At 46.7% G+C, this 19,984-nt stretch overlaps 1 protein-coding gene across 2 annotated transcripts in view; it reads right to left on the bottom strand.

Moving 5' to 3' along the window:
- Positions 1–19,984, bottom strand: part of LOC129837750 (oxysterol-binding protein-related protein 3-like) — a 107,192-nt gene that overhangs the window by 28,911 nt on the left and 58,297 nt on the right. For both annotated transcript variants that reach the window (XM_055904171.1, XM_055904172.1), the window contains exon 3: positions 18,789–18,905. In XM_055904171.1, the coding sequence (XP_055760146.1) occupies positions 18,789–18,905 (117 nt within the window). The remainder of the gene's footprint in view (positions 1–18,788; positions 18,906–19,984) is intronic.

The raw sequence follows: 19,984 nt of genomic DNA, 5'->3' as shown, positions 1-19,984 counted from the left end.
AGAGGGAGAGAGAGACAGGGGTGAAGTGAAAGAAATGGACCCCTGGGACATGTGAAACTGCAAGGGAAGGGGGATGTCATTCATCAAGTGATTCAATTAGCAAACAACACAAAGGAGTGATGTCATTGAGGGGGGACACAGGGCTGGGAAATGATGTGGGTTGGGGAAGAGACTCATATTGATCACATGCTCTGACACCACTGTTTAACTGGAATATTCCCGACAAGTTAGTCCCCTTCCCCGGGTGCTGCTGTTTGGTGAGATGACTACCCTGTATCAGAGGTGAGATGACTACCCTGTATCAGAGGTGAGATGACTACCCTGTATCAGAGGTGAGATGACTACCCTGTATCAGAGGTGAGGTGACTACCCTGTATCAGAGGTGAGATGACTATCCTGTATCAGAGGTGAGATGACTACCCTGTATCAGAGGTGAGATGAGATGACTACCCTGTATCAGAGGTGAGATGAGATGACTACCCTGTATCAGAGGTGAGATGAGGTGACTACCCTGTATCAGAGGTGAGATGACTACCCTGTATCAGAGGTGAGATGACTACCCTGTATCAGAGGTGAGATGACTACCCTGTATCAGAGGTGAGATGACTACCCTGTATCAGAGGTGAGATGACTACCCTGTATCAGAGGTGAGATGACTACCCTGTATCAGAGGTGAGGTGACTATCCTGTATCAGAGGTGAGGTGACTACCCTGTATCAGAGGTGAGGTGACTACCCTGTATCAGAGGTGTGGTGGCTATCCTGTATCAGAGGTGAGGTGACTACCCTGTATCAGAGGTGAGGTGACTACCCTGTATCAGAGGTGAGGTGACTACCCTGTATCAGAGGTGAGATGACTACCCTGTATCAGAGGTTCAGAGGTGAGGTGACTATCCTGTATAAGAGGTGAGGTGACTATCCTGTATCAGAGGTGAGGTGACTACCCTGTATCAGAGGTGAGATGACTACCCTGTATCAGAGGTGAGATGACTACCCTGTATCAGAGGTGAGATGACTACCCTGTATCAGAGGTGAGGTGACTATCCTGTATCAGAGGTGAGATGACTATCCTGTATCAGAGGTGAGATGACTATCCTGTATCAGAGGTGAGATGACTACCCTGTATAAGAGGTGAGGTGACTATCCTGTATCAGAGGTGAGATGACTACCCTGTATCAGAGGTGAGTTGACTACCCTGTATCAGAGGTGAGATGACTACCCTGTATCAGAGGTGAGATGACTACCCTGTATCAGAGGTGAGATGACTATCCTGTATCAGAGGTGAGAGGACCACCCTGTATCAGAGGTGAGATGACTACCCTGTATCAGAGGTGAGATGAGATGACTACCCTGTATCAGAGGTGAGGTGACTATCCTGTATCAGAGGTGAGATGACTATCCTGTATCAGAGGTGAGATGACTACCCTGTATCAGAGGTGAGGTGACTATCCTGTATCAGAGGTGAGATGACTATCCTGTATCAGAGGTGAGATGACTATCCTGTATCAGAGGTGAGGTGACTACCCTGTATCAGAGGTGAGGTGACTATCCTGTATAAGAGGTGAGATGACTACCCTGTATCAGAGGTGAGATGACTATCCTGTATCAGAGGTGAGGTGACTACCCTGTATCAGAGGTGAGATTACTATCCTGTATCAGAGGTGAGATGACTATCCTGTATCAGAGGTGAGATGACTACCCTGTATCAGAGGTGAGATGACTACCCTGTATCAGAGGTGACGTGACTACCCTGTATCAGAGGTGAGATGACTATCCTGTATCAGAGGTGAGATGAGATGACTACCCTGTATCAGAGGTGAGATGACTATCCTGTATCAGAGGTGAGATGAGATGACTACCCTGTATCAGAGGTGAGATGACTATCCTGTATCAGAGATGAGATGACTACCCTGTATCAGAGGTGAGATGACTACCCTGTATCAGAGATGAGATGACTACCCTGTATCAGAGGTGAGGTGACTACCCTGTATCAGAGGTGAGATGACTACCCTGTATCAGAGGTGAGATGACTATCCTGTATAAGAGGTGAGATGACTACCCTGTATCAGAGGTGAGATGACTATCCTGTATCAGAGGTGAGGTGACTACCCTGTATCAGAGGTGAGGTTACTACCCTGTATCAGAGGTGAGATGACTATCCTGTATCAGAGGTGAGATGACTATCCTGTATCAGAGGTGAGATGACTATCCTGTATCAGAGGTGAGATGACTACCCTGTATCAGAGGTGAGATGACTATCCTGTATCAGAGGTGAGATGACTATCCTGTATCAGAGGTGAGATGACTATCCTGTATCAGAGGTGAGATGACTATCCTGTATCAGAGGTGAGATGACTACCCTGTATCAGAGGTGAGGTGACTATCCTGTATCAGAGGTGAGATGACTACCCTGTATCAGAGGTGAGATGACTATCCTGTATCAGAGGTGAGATGACTACCCTGTATCAGAGGTGAGATGACTATCCTGTATCAGAGGTGAGATGACTACCCTGTATCAGAGGTGAGATGACTACCCTGTATCAGAGGTGAGGTAACTACCCTGTATCAGAGGTGAGATTACTATCCTGTATCAGAGGTGAGATGACTACCCTGTATCAGAGGTGAGATGACTATCCTGTATCAGAGGTTCAGAGGTGAGGTGACTATCCTGTATCAGAGGTGAGGTGACTACCCTGTATCAGAGGTGAGATGACTATCCTGTATCAGATGTGAGGTGACTACCCTGTATCAGAGGTTCAGAGGTGAGATGACTATCCTGTATCAGAGGTTCAGAGGTGAGATGACTACCCTGTATCAGAGGTGAGATGACTACCCTGTATCAGATGTGAGGTGACTACCCTGTATCAGAGGTGAGATGACTACCCTGTACCAGAGGTGAGATGACAATCCTGTATCAGAGGTGAGATGACTATCCTGTATCAGAGGTTCAGAGGTGAGATGACTATCCTGTATCAGAGGTTCAGAGGTGAGATGACTACCCTGTATCAGAGGTGAGATGACTATCCTGTATCAGAGGTGAGATGACTATCCTGTATCAGAGGTTCAGAGGTGAGGTGTCTACCCTGTATCAGAGGTTCAGAGGTGAGATGACTATCCTGTATCAGAGGTGAGATGACTATCCTGTATCAGAGGTTCAGAGGTGAGATGACTATCCTGTATCAGAGGTGAGATGACTATCCTGTATCAGAGGTGAGATGACTATCCTGTATCAGAGGTGAGATGACTATCCTGTATCAGAGGTGAGATGACTACCCTGTATCAGAGGTGAGATGACTACCCTGTATCAGAGGTGAGATGAGATGACTACCCTGTATCAGAGGTGAGATGACTATCCTGTATCAGAGGTGAGATGACTATCCTGTATCAGATGTGAGGTGACTACCCTGTATCAGAGGTGAGATGACTATCCTGTATCAGAGGTGAGGTGACTACCCTGTATCAGAGGTGAGATGACTATCCTGTATCAGATGTGAGGTGACTACCCTGTATCAGAGGTGAGATGACTACCCTGTATCAGAGGTGAGATGACTATCCTGTATCAGAGGTGAGATGACTATCCTGTATCAGAGGTTCAGAGGTGAGGTGACTACCCTGTATCAGAGGTTCAGAGGTGAGATGACTATCCTGTATCAGAGGTGAGATGACTATCCTGTATCAGAGGTTCAGAGGTGAGATGACTATCCTGTATCAGAGGTGAGATGACTATCCTGTATCAGAGGTTCAGAGGTGAGATGACTATCCTGTATCAGAGGTGAGATGACTATCCTGTATCAGAGGTGAGATGACTATCCTGTATCAGAGGTGAGATGACTATCCTGTATCAGAGGTTCAGAGGTGAGATGACTATCCTGTATCAGAGGTTCAGAGGTGAGATGACTATCCTGTATCAGAGGTGAGATGACTATCCTGTATCAGAGGTTCAGAGGTGAGATGACTATCCTGTATCAGAGGTTCAGAGGTGAGATGACTATCCTGTATCAGAGGTGAGATGACTATCCTGTATCAGAGGTTCAGAGGTGAGATGACTATCCTGTATCAGAGGTGAGATGACTATCCTGTATCAGAGGTTCAGAGGTGAGATGACTATCCTGTATCAGAGGTGAGATGACTATCCTGTATCAGAGGTTCAGAGGTGAGGTGACTACCCTGTATCAGAGGTGAGGTGACTATCCTGTATCAGAGGTGAGATGACTACCCTGTATCAGAGGTGAGATGACTACCCTGTATCAGAGGTGAGGTGACTACCCTGTATCAGAGGTGAGATGACTATCCTGTATCAGAGGTGAGATGACTATCCTGTATCAGAGGTGAGATGACTACCCTGTATAGGAGGTGAGATGACTATCCTGTATCAGAGGTGAGTTGACTATCCTATATCAGAGGTGAGTTGACTACCCTGTATCAGAGGTGAGATGACTACCCTGTATCAGAGGTGAGATGACTATCCTGTATCAGAGGTGAGATGACTATCCTGTATCAGAGGTGAGATGACTATCCTGTATCAGAGGTGAGATGACTATCCTGTATCAGAGGTGAGATGACTATCCTGTATCAGAGGTGAGATGACTACCCTGTATCAGAGGTGAGATGACTATCCTGTATCAGAGGTGAGATGACTATCCTGTATCAGAGGTGAGATGACTATCCTGTATCAGAGGTGAGATGACTATCCTGTATCAGAGGTGAGATGACTACCCTGTATCAGAGGTGAGATGACTATCCTGTATCAGAGGTGAGATGACTATCCTGTATCAGAGGTGAGATGACTACCCTGTATCAGAGGTGAGATGAGATGACTACCCTGTATCAGAGGTGAGATGACTATCCTGTATCAGAGGTGAGATGACTATCCTGTATAAGAGGTGAGGTGACTACCCTGTATCAGAGGTGAGATGACTATCCTGTATCAGAGGTGAGATGACTACCCTGTATCAGAGGTGAGATGACTATCCTGTATCAGAGGTGAGGTGACTACCCTGTATCAGAGGTGAGATGACTATCCTGTATCAGATGTGAGGTGACTACCCTGTATCAGAGGTGAGATGACTACCCTGTATCAGAGGTGAGATGACTACCCTGTATCAGAGGTGAGATGACTATCCTGTATCAGAGGTGAGATGACTATCCTGTATCAGAGGTTCAGAGGTGAGGTGACTACCCTGTATCAGAGGTTCAGAGGTGAGATGACTATCCTGTATCAGAGGTGAGATGACTACCCTGTATCAGAGGTGAGATGACTACCCTGTATCAGAGGTGAGATGACTACCCTGTATCAGAGGTGAGATGACTACCCTGTATCAGAGGTGAGGTGACTACCCTGTATCAGAGGTGAGATGACTATCCTGTATCAGAGGTGAGATGACTACCCTGTATCAGAGGTGAGATGAGATGACTACCCTGTATCAGAGGTGAGATGAGATGACTACCCTGTATCAGAGGTGAGATGAGGTGACTACCCTGTATCAGAGGTGAGATGACTACCCTGTATCAGAGGTGAGATGACTACCCTGTATCAGAGGTGAGATGACTACCCTGTATCAGAGGTGAGATGACTACCCTGTATCAGAGGTGAGATGACTACCCTGTATCAGAGGTGAGATGACTACCCTGTATCAGAGGTGAGGTGACTATCCTGTATCAGAGGTGAGGTGACTACCCTGTATCAGAGGTGAGGTGACTACCCTGTATCAGAGGTGTGGTGGCTATCCTGTATCAGAGGTGAGGTGACTACCCTGTATCAGAGGTGAGGTGACTACCCTGTATCAGAGGTGAGGTGACTACCCTGTATCAGAGGTGAGATGACTACCCTGTATCAGAGGTTCAGAGGTGAGGTGACTATCCTGTATAAGAGGTGAGGTGACTATCCTGTATCAGAGGTGAGGTGACTACCCTGTATCAGAGGTGAGATGACTACCCTGTATCAGAGGTGAGATGACTACCCTGTATCAGAGGTGAGGTGACTATCCTGTATCAGAGGTGAGATGACTATCCTGTATCAGAGGTGAGATGACTATCCTGTATCAGAGGTGAGATGACTACCCTGTATAAGAGGTGAGGTGACTATCCTGTATCAGAGGTGAGATGACTACCCTGTATCAGAGGTGAGTTGACTACCCTGTATCAGAGGTGAGATGACTACCCTGTATCAGAGGTGAGATGACTACCCTGTATCAGAGGTGAGATGACTACCCTGTATCAGAGGTGAGATGACTATCCTGTATCAGAGGTGAGTTGACTATCCTGTATCAGAGGTGAGTTGACTACCCTGTATCAGAGGTGAGATGACTACCATGTATCAGAGGTGAGATGACTTTCCTGTATCAGAGGTGATGGTGACTACCCTGTATCAGAGGTGAGGTAACTACCCTGTATCAGAGGTGAGATGACTACCCTGTATCAGAGGTGAGATGACTACCCTGTATCAGAGGTGAAGTGACTACCCTGTATCAGAGGTGAGGTGACTACCCTGTATCAGAGGTGAGGTGACTACCCTGTATCAGAGGTGAGATGACTATCCTGTATCAGAGGTGAGATGACTACCCTGTATCAGAGGGTGAGATGACTACCCTGTATCAGAGGTGAGATGACTACCCTGTATAAGAGGTGAGGTGACTATCCTGTATCAGAGGTGAGATGACTACCCTGTATCAGAGGTGAGATGACTACCCTGTATCAGAGGTGACGTGACTACCCTGTATCAGAGGTGAGATGACTATCCTGTATCAGAGGTGAGATGAGATGACTACCCTGTATCAGAGGTGAGATGACTATCCTGTATCAGAGATGAGATGACTACCCTGTATCAGAGGTGAGATGACTACCCTGTATCAGAGATGAGATGACTACCCTGTATCAGAGGTGAGGTGACTACCCTGTATCAGAGGTGAGATGACTACCCTGTATCAGAGGTGAGATGACTATCCTGTATAAGAGGTGAGATGACTACCCTGTATCAGAGGTGAGATGACTACCCTGTATCAGAGGTGAGATGACTATCCTGTATCAGAGATGAGATGACTACCCTGTATCAGAGGTGAGATGACTATCCTGTATCAGAGATGAGATGACTACCCTGTATCAGAGGTGAGATGACTACCCTGTATCAGAGATGAGATGACTACCCTGTATCAGAGGTGAGGTGACTACCCTGTATCAGAGGTGAGATGACTACCCTGTATCAGAGGTGAGATGACTATCCTGTATAAGAGGTGAGATGACTACCCTGTATCAGAGGTGAGATGACTATCCTGTATCAGAGGTGAGATGACTACCCTGTATCAGAGGTGAGGTGACTACCCTGTATCAGAGGTGAGATGACTATCCTGTATCAGAGGTGAGATGACTATCCTGTATCAGAGGTGAGATGACTATCCTGTATCAGAGGTGAGATGACTACCCTGTATCAGAGGTGAGATGACTATCCTGTATCAGAGGTGAGATGACTATCCTGTATCAGAGGTGAGATGACTATCCTGTATCAGAGGTGAGATGACTATCCTGTATCAGAGGTGAGATGACTACCCTGTATCAGAGGTGAGATGACTATCCTGTATCAGAGGTGAGATGACTACCCTGTATCAGAGGTGAGATGACTATCCTGTATCAGAGGTGAGATGACTACCCTGTATCAGAGGTGAGATGACTACCCTGTATCAGAGGTGAGGTAACTACCCTGTATCAGAGGTGAGATTACTATCCTGTATCAGAGGTGAGATGACTACCCTGTATCAGAGGTGAGATGACTATCCTGTATCAGAGGTTCAGAGGTGAGGTGACTATCCTGTATCAGAGGTGAGGTGACTACCCTGTATCAGAGGTGAGATGACTATCCTGTATCAGATGTGAGGTGACTACCCTGTATCAGAGGTTCAGAGGTGAGATGACTATCCTGTATCAGAGGTTCAGAGGTGAGATGACTACCCTGTATCAGAGGTGAGATGACTACCCTGTATCAGATGTGAGGTGACTACCCTGTATCAGAGGTGAGATGACTACCCTGTACCAGAGGTGAGATGACAATCCTGTATCAGAGGTGAGATGACTATCCTGTATCAGAGGTTCAGAGGTGAGATGACTATCCTGTATCAGAGGTTCAGAGGTGAGATGACTACCCTGTATCAGAGGTGAGATGACTATCCTGTATCAGAGGTGAGATGACTATCCTGTATCAGAGGTTCAGAGGTGAGGTGACTACCCTGTATCAGAGGTTCAGAGGTGAGATGACTATCCTGTATCAGAGGTGAGATGACTATCCTGTATCAGAGGTTCAGAGGTGAGATGACTATCCTGTATCAGAGGTGAGTTGACTACCCTGTATCAGAGGTGAGATGACTACCATGTATCAGAGGTGAGATGACTTTCCTGTATCAGAGGTGATGGTGACTACCCTGTATCAGAGGTGAGGTAACTACCCTGTATCAGAGGTGAGATGACTACCCTGTATCAGAGGTGAGATGACTACCCTGTATCAGAGGTGAAGTGACTACCCTGTATCAGAGGTGAGGTGACTACCCTGTATCAGAGGTGAGGTGACTACCCTGTATCAGAGGTGAGATGACTATCCTGTATCAGAGGTGAGATGACTACCCTGTATCAGAGGGTGAGATGACTACCCTGTATCAGAGGTGAGATGACTACCCTGTATAAGAGGTGAGGTGACTATCCTGTATCAGAGGTGAGATGACTACCCTGTATCAGAGGTGAGATGACTACCCTGTATCAGAGGTGACGTGACTACCCTGTATCAGAGGTGAGATGACTATCCTGTATCAGAGGTGAGATGAGATGACTACCCTGTATCAGAGGTGAGATGACTATCCTGTATCAGAGGTGAGATGAGATGACTACCCTGTATCAGAGGTGAGATGACTATCCTGTATCAGAGATGAGATGACTACCCTGTATCAGAGGTGAGATGACTACCCTGTATCAGAGATGAGATGACTACCCTGTATCAGAGGTGAGGTGACTACCCTGTATCAGAGGTGAGATGACTCCCCTGTATCAGAGGTGAGATGACTATCCTGTATAAGAGGTGAGATGACTACCCTGTATCAGAGGTGAGATGACTACCCTGTATCAGAGGTGAGATGACTATCCTGTATCAGAGATGAGATGACTACCCTGTATCAGAGGTGAGATGACTATCCTGTATCAGAGATGAGATGACTACCCTGTATCAGAGGTGAGATGACTACCCTGTATCAGAGATGAGATGACTACCCTGTATCAGAGGTGAGGTGACTACCCTGTATCAGAGGTGAGATGACTATCCTGTATCAGAGGTGAGATGACTATCCTGTATAAGAGGTGAGATGACTACCCTGTATCAGAGGTGAGATGACTATCCTGTATCAGAGGTGAGATGACTACCCTGTATCAGAGGTGAGGTGACTACCCTGTATCAGAGGTGAGATGACTATCCTGTATCAGAGGTGAGATGACTATCCTGTATCAGAGGTGAGATGACTATCCTGTATCAGAGGTGAGATGACTACCCTGTATCAGAGGTGAGATGACTATCCTGTATCAGAGGTGAGATGACTATCCTGTATCAGAGGTGAGATGACTATCCTGTATCAGAGGTGAGATGACTATCCTGTATCAGAGGTGAGATGACTACCCTGTATCAGAGGTGAGATGACTATCCTGTATCAGAGGTGAGATGACTACCCTGTATCAGAGGTGAGATGACTATCCTGTATCAGAGGTGAGATGACTACCCTGTATCAGAGGTGAGATGACTACCCTGTATCAGAGGTGAGGTAACTACCCTGTATCAGAGGTGAGATTACTATCCTGTATCAGAGGTGAGATGACTACCCTGTATCAGAGGTGAGATGACTATCCTGTATCAGAGGTTCAGAGGTGAGGTGACTATCCTGTATCAGAGGTGAGGTGACTACCCTGTATCAGAGGTGAGATGACTATCCTGTATCAGATGTGAGGTGACTACCCTGTATCAGAGGTTCAGAGGTGAGATGACTATCCTGTATCAGAGGTTCAGAGGTGAGATGACTACCCTGTATCAGAGGTGAGATGACTACCCTGTATCAGATGTGAGGTGACTACCCTGTATCAGAGGTGAGATGACTACCCTGTACCAGAGGTGAGATGACAATCCTGTATCAGAGGTGAGATGACTATCCTGTATCAGAGGTTCAGAGGTGAGATGACTATCCTGTATCAGAGGTTCAGAGGTGAGATGACTACCCTGTATCAGAGGTGAGATGACTATCCTGTATCAGAGGTGAGATGACTATCCTGTATCAGAGGTTCAGAGGTGAGGTGACTACCCTGTATCAGAGGTTCAGAGGTGAGATGACTATCCTGTATCAGAGGTGAGATGACTATCCTGTATCAGAGGTTCAGAGGTGAGATGACTATCCTGTATCAGAGGTGAGATGACTATCCTGTATCAGAGGTGAGATGACTATCCTGTATCAGAGGTGAGATGACTATCCTGTATCAGAGGTGAGATGACTACCCTGTATCAGAGGTGAGATGACTACCCTGTATCAGAGGTGAGATGAGATGACTACCCTGTATCAGAGGTGAGGTGACTATCCTGTATCAGAGGTGAGATGACTACCCTGTATCAGAGGTGAGATGACTATCCTGTAACAGATGTGAGGTGACTACCCTGTATCAGAGGTGAGATGACTACCCTGTATCAGAGGTGAGATGACTATCCTGTATCAGAGGTGAGATGACTATCCTGTATCAGAGGTTCAGAGGTGAGGTGACTACCCTGTATCAGAGGTTCAGAGGTGAGATGACTATCCTGTATCAGAGGTGAGATGACTATCCTGTATCAGAGGTTCAGAGGTGAGATGACTATCCTGTATCAGAGGTGAGATGACTATCCTGTATCAGAGGTTCAGAGGTGAGATGACTATCCTGTATCAGAGGTGAGATGACTATCCTGTATCAGAGGTGAGATGACTATCCTGTATCAGAGGTGAGATGACTATCCTGTATCAGAGGTTCAGAGGTGAGATGACTATCCTGTATCAGAGGTTCAGAGGTGAGATGACTATCCTGTATCAGAGGTGAGATGACTATCCTGTATCAGAGGTTCAGAGGTGAGATGACTATCCTGTATCAGAGGTTCAGAGGTGAGATGACTATCCTGTATCAGAGGTGAGATGACTATCCTGTATCAGAGGTTCAGAGGTGAGATGACTATCCTGTATCAGAGGTGAGATGACTATCCTGTATCAGAGGTTCAGAGGTGAGATGACTATCCTGTATCAGAGGTGAGATGACTATCCTGTATCAGAGGTTCAGAGGTGAGGTGACTACCCTGTATCAGAGGTGAGGTGACTATCCTGTATCAGAGGTGAGATGACTACCCTGTATCAGAGGTGAGATGACTACCCTGTATCAGAGGTGAGGTGACTACCCTGTATCAGAGGTGAGATGACTATCCTGTATCAGAGGTGAGATGACTATCCTGTATCAGAGGTGAGATGACTACCCTGTATAGGAGGTGAGATGACTATCCTGTATCAGAGGTGAGTTGACTATCCTATATCAGAGGTGAGTTGACTACCCTGTATCAGAGGTGAGATGACTACCCTGTATCAGAGGTGAGATGACTATCCTGTATCAGAGGTGAGATGACTATCCTGTATCAGAGGTGAGATGACTATCCTGTATCAGAGGTGAGATGACTATCCTGTATCAGAGGTGAGATGACTATCCTGTATCAGAGGTGAGATGACTACCCTGTATCAGAGGTGAGATGACTATCCTGTATCAGAGGTGAGATGACTATCCTGTATCAGAGGTGAGATGACTATCCTGTATCAGAGGTGAGATGACTATCCTGTATCAGAGGTGAGATGACTACCCTGTATCAGAGGTGAGATGACTATCCTGTATCAGAGGTGAGATGACTATCCTGTATCAGAGGTGAGATGACTACCCTGTATCAGAGGTGAGATGAGATGACTACCCTGTATCAGAGGTGAGATGACTATCCTGTATCAGAGGTGAGATGACTATCCTGTATAAGAGGTGAGGTGACTACCCTGTATCAGAGGTGAGATGACTATCCTGTATCAGAGGTGAGATGACTACCCTGTATCAGAGGTGAGATGACTATCCTGTATCAGAGGTGAGGTGACTACCCTGTATCAGAGGTGAGATGACTATCCTGTATCAGATGTGAGGTGACTACCCTGTATCAGAGGTGAGATGACTACCCTGTATCAGAGGTGAGATGACTACCCTGTATCAGAGGTGAGATGACTATCCTGTATCAGAGGTGAGATGACTATCCTGTATCAGAGGTTCAGAGGTGAGGTGACTACCCTGTATCAGAGGTTCAGAGGTGAGATGACTATCCTGTATCAGAGGTGAGATGACTACCCTGTATCAGAGGTGAGATGACTACCCTGTATCAGAGGTGTGATGACTACCCTGTATCAGAGGTGAGATGACTATCCTGTATCAGAGGTGAGATGACTATCCTGTATCAGAGGTTCAGAGGTGAGGTGACTACCCTGTATCAGAGGTTCAGAGGTGAGATGACTATCCTGTATCAGAGGTTCAGAGGTGAGATGACTATCCTGTATCAGAGGTGAGATGACTATCCTGTATCAGAGGTGAGATGACTATCCTGTATCAGAGGTGAGACGACTATCCTGTATCAGAGGTTCAGAGGTGAGGTGACTACCCTGTATCAGAGGTGAGATCACTACCCTGTATCAGAGGTTCAGAGGTGAGGTGACTACCCTGTATCAGAGGTGAGGTGACTATCCTGTATCAGAGGTGAGATGACTACCCTGTATCAGAGGTGAGATGACTACCCTGTATCAGAGGTGAGGTGACTACCCTGTATCAGAGGTGAGATGACTATCCTGTATCAGAGGTGAGATGACTATCCTGTATCAGAGGTTCAGAGGTGAGGTGACTACCCTGTATCAGAGGTTCAGAGGTGAGATGACTATCCTGTATCAGAGGTGAGATGACTATCCTGTATCAGAGGTTCAGAGGTGAGATGACTATCCTGTATCAGAGGTGAGATGACTATCCTGTATCAGAGGTGAGATGACTATCCTGTATCAGAGGTGAGATGACTATCCTGTATCAGAGGTGAGATGACTACCCTGTATCAGAGGTGAGATGACTACCCTGTATCAGAGGTGAGATGAGATGACTACCCTGTATCAGAGGTGAGGTGACTATCCTGTATCAGAGGTGAGATGACTACCCTGTATCAGAGGTGAGATGACTATCCTGTAACAGATGTGAGGTGACTACCCTGTATCAGAGGTGAGATGACTACCCTGTATCAGAGGTGAGATGACTATCCTGTATCAGAGGTGAGATGACTATCCTGTATCAGAGGTTCAGAGGTGAGGTGACTACCCTGTATCAGAGGTTCAGAGGTGAGATGACTACCCTGTATCAGAGGTGAGGTGACTATCCTGTATCAGAGGTGAGATGACTACCCTGTATCAGAGGTGAGATGACTACCCTGTATCAGAGGTGAGGTGACTACCCTGTATCAGAGGTGAGATGACTATCCTGTATCAGAGGTGAGATGACTATCCTGTATCAGAGGTGAGATGACTACCCTGTATAGGAGGTGAGATGACTATCCTGTATCAGAGGTGAGTTGACTATCCTATATCAGAGGTGAGTTGACTACCCTGTATCAGAGGTGAGATGACTACCCTGTATCAGAGGTGAGATGACTATCCTGTATCAGAGGTGAGATGACTATCCTGTATCAGAGGTGAGATGACTATCCTGTATCAGAGGTGAGATGACTATCCTGTATCAGAGGTGAGATGACTATCCTGTATCAGAGGTGAGATGACTACCCTGTATCAGAGGTGAGATGACTATCCTGTATCAGAGGTGAGATGACTATCCTGTATCAGAGGTGAGATGACTATCCTGTATCAGAGGTGAGATGACTATCCTGTATCAGAGGTGAGATGACTACCCTGTATCAGAGGTGAGATGACTATCCTGTATCAGAGGTGAGATGACTATCCTGTATCAGAGGTGAGATGACTACCCTGTATCAGAGGTGAGATGAGATGACTACCCTGTATCAGAGGTGAGATGACTATCCTGTATCAGAGGTGAGATGACTATCCTGTATAAGAGGTGAGGTGACTACCCTGTATCAGAGGTGAGATGACTATCCTGTATCAGAGGTGAGATGACTACCCTGTATCAGAGGTGAGATGACTATCCTGTATCAGAGGTGAGGTGACTACCCTGTATCAGAGGTGAGATGACTATCCTGTATCAGATGTGAGGTGACTACCCTGTATCAGAGGTGAGATGACTACCCTGTATCAGAGGTGAGATGACTACCCTGTATCAGAGGTGAGATGACTATCCTGTATCAGAGGTGAGATGACTATCCTGTATCAGAGGTTCAGAGGTGAGGTGACTACCCTGTATCAGAGGTTCAGAGGTGAGATGACTATCCTGTATCAGAGGTGAGATGACTACCCTGTATCAGAGGTGAGATGACTACCCTGTATCAGAGGTGAGATGACTACCCTGTATCAGAGGTGAGATGACTATCCTGTATCAGAGGTGAGATGACTATCCTGTATCAGAGGTTCAGAGGTGAGGTGACTACCCTGTATCAGAGGTTCAGAGGTGAGATGACTATCCTGTATCAGAGGTTCAGAGGTGAGATGACTATCCTGTATCAGAGGTGAGATGACTATCCTGTATCAGAGGTGAGATGACTATCCTGTATCAGAGGTGAGACGACTATCCTGTATCAGAGGTTCAGAGGTGAGGTGACTACCCTGTATCAGAGGTGAGATCACTACCCTGTATCAGAGGTTCAGAGGTGAGGTGACTACCCTGTATCAGAGGTGAGGTGACTATCCTGTATCAGAGGTGAGATGACTACCCTGTATCAGAGGTGAGATGACTACCCTGTATCAGAGGTGAGGTGACTACCCTGTATCAGAGGTGAGATGACTATCCTGTATCAGAGGTGAGATGACTATCCTGTATCAGAGGTTCAGAGGTGAGGTGACTACCCTGTATCAGAGGTTCAGAGGTGAGATGACTATCCTGTATCAGAGGTGAGATGACTATCCTGTATCAGAGGTTCAGAGGTGAGATGACTATCCTGTATCAGAGGTGAGATGACTATCCTGTATCAGAGGTGAGATGACTATCCTGTATCAGAGGTGAGATGACTATCCTGTATCAGAGGTGAGATGACTACCCTGTATCAGAGGTGAGATGACTACCCTGTATCAGAGGTGAGATGAGATGACTACCCTGTATCAGAGGTGAGGTGACTATCCTGTATCAGAGGTGAGATGACTACCCTGTATCAGAGGTGAGATGACTATCCTGTAACAGATGTGAGGTGACTACCCTGTATCAGAGGTGAGATGACTACCCTGTATCAGAGGTGAGATGACTATCCTGTATCAGAGGTGAGATGACTATCCTGTATCAGAGGTTCAGAGGTGAGGTGACTACCCTGTATCAGAGGTTCAGAGGTGAGATGACTATCCTGTATCAGAGGTGAGATGACTATCCTGTATCAGAGGTTCAGAGGTGAGATGACTATCCTGTATCAGAGGTGAGATGACTATCCTGTATCAGAGGTTCAGAGGTGAGATGACTATCCTGTATCAGAGGTGAGATGACTATCCTGTATCAGAGGTGAGATGACTATCCTGTATCAGAGGTGAGATGACTATCCTGTATCAGAGGTTCAGAGGTGAGATGACTATCCTGTATCAGAGGTTCAGAGGTGAGATGACTATCCTGTATCAGAGGTGAGATGACTATCCTGTATCAGAGGTTCAGAGGTGAGATGACTATCCTGTATCAGAGGTTCAGAGGTGAGATGACTATCCTGTATCAGAGGTGAGATGACTATCCTGTATCAGAGGTTCAGAGGTGAGATGACTATCCTGTATCAGAGGTGAGATGACTATCCTGTATCAGAGGTTCAGAGGTGAGATGACTATCCTGTATCAGAGGTGAGATGACTATCCTGTATCAGAGGTTCAGAGGTGAGGTGACTACCCTGTATCAGAGGTGAGGTGACTATCCTGTATCAGAGGTGAGATGACTACCCTGTATCAGAGGTGAGATGACTACCCTGTATCAGAGGTGAGGTGACTACCCTGTATCAGAGGTGAGATGACTATCCTGTATCAGAGGTGAGATGACTATCCTGTATCAGAGGTGAGATGACTACCCTGTATAGGAGGTGAGATGACTATCCTGTATCAGAGGTGAGTTGACTATCCTATATCAGAGGTGAGTTGACTACCCTGTATCAGAGGTGAGATGACTACCCTGTATCAGAGGTGAGATGACTATCCTGTATCAGAGGTGAGATGACTATCCTGTATCAGAGGTGAGATGACTATCCTGTATCAGAGGTGAGATGACTATCCTGTATCAGAGGTGAGATGACTATCCTGTATCAGAGGTGAGATGACTACCCTGTATCAGAGGTGAGATGACTATCCTGTATCAGAGGTGAGATGACTATCCTGTATCAGAGGTGAGATGACTATCCTGTATCAGAGGTGAGATGACTATCCTGTATCAGAGGTGAGATGACTACCCTGTATCAGAGGTGAGATGACTATCCTGTATCAGAGGTGAGATGACTATCCTGTATCAGAGGTGAGATGACTACCCTGTATCAGAGGTGAGATGAGATGACTACCCTGTATCAGAGGTGAGATGACTATCCTGTATCAGAGGTGAGATGACTATCCTGTATAAGAGGTGAGGTGACTACCCTGTATCAGAGGTGAGATGACTATCCTGTATCAGAGGTGAGATGACTACCCTGTATCAGAGGTGAGATGACTATCCTGTATCAGAGGTGAGGTGACTACCCTGTATCAGAGGTGAGATGACTATCCTGTATCAGATGTGAGGTGACTACCCTGTATCAGAGGTGAGATGACTACCCTGTATCAGAGGTGAGATGACTACCCTGTATCAGAGGTGAGATGACTATCCTGTATCAGAGGTGAGATGACTATCCTGTATCAGAGGTTCAGAGGTGAGGTGACTACCCTGTATCAGAGGTTCAGAGGTGAGATGACTATCCTGTATCAGAGGTGAGATGACTACCCTGTATCAGAGGTGAGATGACTACCCTGTATCAGAGGTGAGATGACTACCCTGTATCAGAGGTGAGATGACTATCCTGTATCAGAGGTGAGATGACTATCCTGTATCAGAGGTTCAGAGGTGAGGTGACTACCCTGTATCAGAGGTTCAGAGGTGAGATGACTATCCTGTATCAGAGGTTCAGAGGTGAGATGACTATCCTGTATCAGAGGTGAGATGACTATCCTGTATCAGAGGTGAGATGACTATCCTGTATCAGAGGTGAGACGACTATCCTGTATCAGAGGTTCAGAGGTGAGGTGACTACCCTGTATCAGAGGTGAGATCACTACCCTGTATCAGAGGTTCAGAGGTGAGGTGACTACCCTGTATCAGAGGTGAGGTGACTATCCTGTATCAGAGGTGAGATGACTACCCTGTATCAGAGGTGAGATGACTACCCTGTATCAGAGGTGAGGTGACTACCCTGTATCAGAGGTGAGATGACTATCCTGTATCAGAGGTGAGATGACTATCCTGTATCAGAGGTGAGATGACTACCCTGTATCAGAGGTGAGATGACAATCCTGTATCAGAGGTGAGATGACTACCCTGTATCAGAGGTGAGATGACTATCCTGTATCAGAGGTGAGTTGACTATCCTGTATCAGAGGTGAGTTGACTACCCTGTATCAGAGGTGAGATGACTACCATGTATCAGAGGTGAGATGACTTTCCTGTATCAGAGGTGATGGTGACTACCCTGTATCAGAGGTGAGGTAACTACCCTGTATCAGAGGTGAGATGACTACCCTGTATCAGAGGTGAGATGACTACCCTGTATCAGAGGTGAAGTGACTACCCTGTATCAGAGGTGAGGTGACTACCCTGTATCAGAGGTGAGGTGACTACCCTGTATCAGAGGTGAGATGACTATCCTGTATCAGAGGTGAGATGACTACCCTGTATCAGAGGGTGAGATGACTACCCTGTATCAGAGGAGAGATGACTACCCTGTATAAGAGGTGAGGTGACTATCCTGTATCAGAGGTGAGATGACTACCCTGTATCAGAGGTGAGGTGACTATCCTGTATAAGAGGTGAGGTGACTATCCTGTATCAGAGGTGAGATGACTACCCTGTATCAGAGGTGAGATGACTACCCTGTATAAGAGGTGAGGTGACTATCCTGTATCAGAGGTGAGATGACTACCCTGTATCAGAGGTGAGATGACTATCCTGTATTAGAGGTGAGATGAGGTGACTACCCTGTATCAGAGGTGAGGTGACTACCCTGTATCAGAGTTGAGTTGACTACCCTGTATCAGAGGTGAGATGACTACCCTGTATCAGAGGTGAGGTGACTACCCTGTATCAGATGTGAGGTGACTACCCTGTAGCAGAGGTGAGATGACTACCCTGTATCAGAGGTGAGATGACTACCCTGTATCAGAGGTGAGATGACGACCCTGTATCAGAGGTGAGATGACTACCCTGTATCAGAGGTGAGATGACTACCCTGTATCAGAGGTGAGATGACTACATTGTGTTTGTGTGTGTGTGTGTGTGTGTGTGTGTGTGTGTGTGTGTGTGTGTGTGTGTGTGTGTGTGTGTGTGTGTGTGTGTGTGTGTGTGTGTGTGTGTGTGTGTGTGTGTGGTGAGGTGAGGTGAGAAGACTACCTTGTGCCATCCCTTCATCGGCCACTTCCTCCTCTTCAGCATGTATCCATCCTGCTTCTGGGGCTCCTGGACATTAGTGTGTCCTCCACGCAGCCCCTCTACAATCTCCCAACTGTCCTGTAAACACACAACAAGGTTACACACAGCCCCTCTACAATCTACCAACTGTCCTGTAAACACACAACAAGGTTACACACAGCCCCTCTACAATCTACCAACTGTCCTGTAAACACACAACAAGGTTACACACACAGCCCCTCTACAATCTACCAACTGTCCTGTAAACACACAACAAGGTTACACACACAGCCCCTCTACAATCTACCAACTGTCCTGTAAACACACAACAAGGTTACACACACAGCCCCTCTACAATCTACCAACTGTCCTGTAAACACACAACAAGGTTACACACACAGCCCCTCTACAATCTACCAACTGTCCTGTAAACACACAACAAGGTTACACACACAGCCCCTCTACAATCTACCAACTGTCCTGTAAACACACAACAAGGTTACACACACAGCCCCTCTACAATCTACCAACTGTCCTGTAGACACACAACAAGGTTACACACACAGCCCCTCTACAATCTACCAACGGTCCTGTAAACACACAACAAGGTTACACACACAGCCCCTCTACAATCTACCAACTGTCCTGTAGACACACAACAAGGTTACACACACAGCCCCTCTACAATCTACCAACGGTCCTGTAAACACACAACAAGGTTACACACACAGCCCCTCTACAATCTACCAACTGTCCTGTAGACACACAACAAGGTTACACACACAGCCCCTCTACAATCTACCAACTGTCCTGTAAACACACAACAAGGTTACACACACAGCCCCTCTACAATCTACCAACTGTCCTGTAAACACACAACAAGGTTACACACACAGCCCCTCTACAATCTACCAACTGTCCTGTAAACACACAACAAGGTTACACACACAGCCCCTCTACAATCTACCAACTGTCCTGTAAACACACAACAAGGTTACACACACAGCCCCTCTACAATCTACCAACTGTCCTGTAAACACACAACAAGGTTACACACACAGCCCCTCTACAATCTACCAACTGTCCTGTAAACACACAACAAGGTTACACACACAGCCCCTCTACAATCTACCAACTGTCCTGTAAACACACAACAAGGTTACACACACAGCCCCTCT

The sequence above is a fragment of the Salvelinus fontinalis genome, chromosome 38, assembly GCF_029448725.1.
Source record: "Salvelinus fontinalis isolate EN_2023a chromosome 38, ASM2944872v1, whole genome shotgun sequence".
Lineage (NCBI taxonomy): Eukaryota > Metazoa > Chordata > Actinopteri > Salmoniformes > Salmonidae > Salvelinus > Salvelinus fontinalis.
Note: the sequence above shows the minus strand (reverse complement) of the source record. Positions and strands in the feature narration are given on the sequence as shown.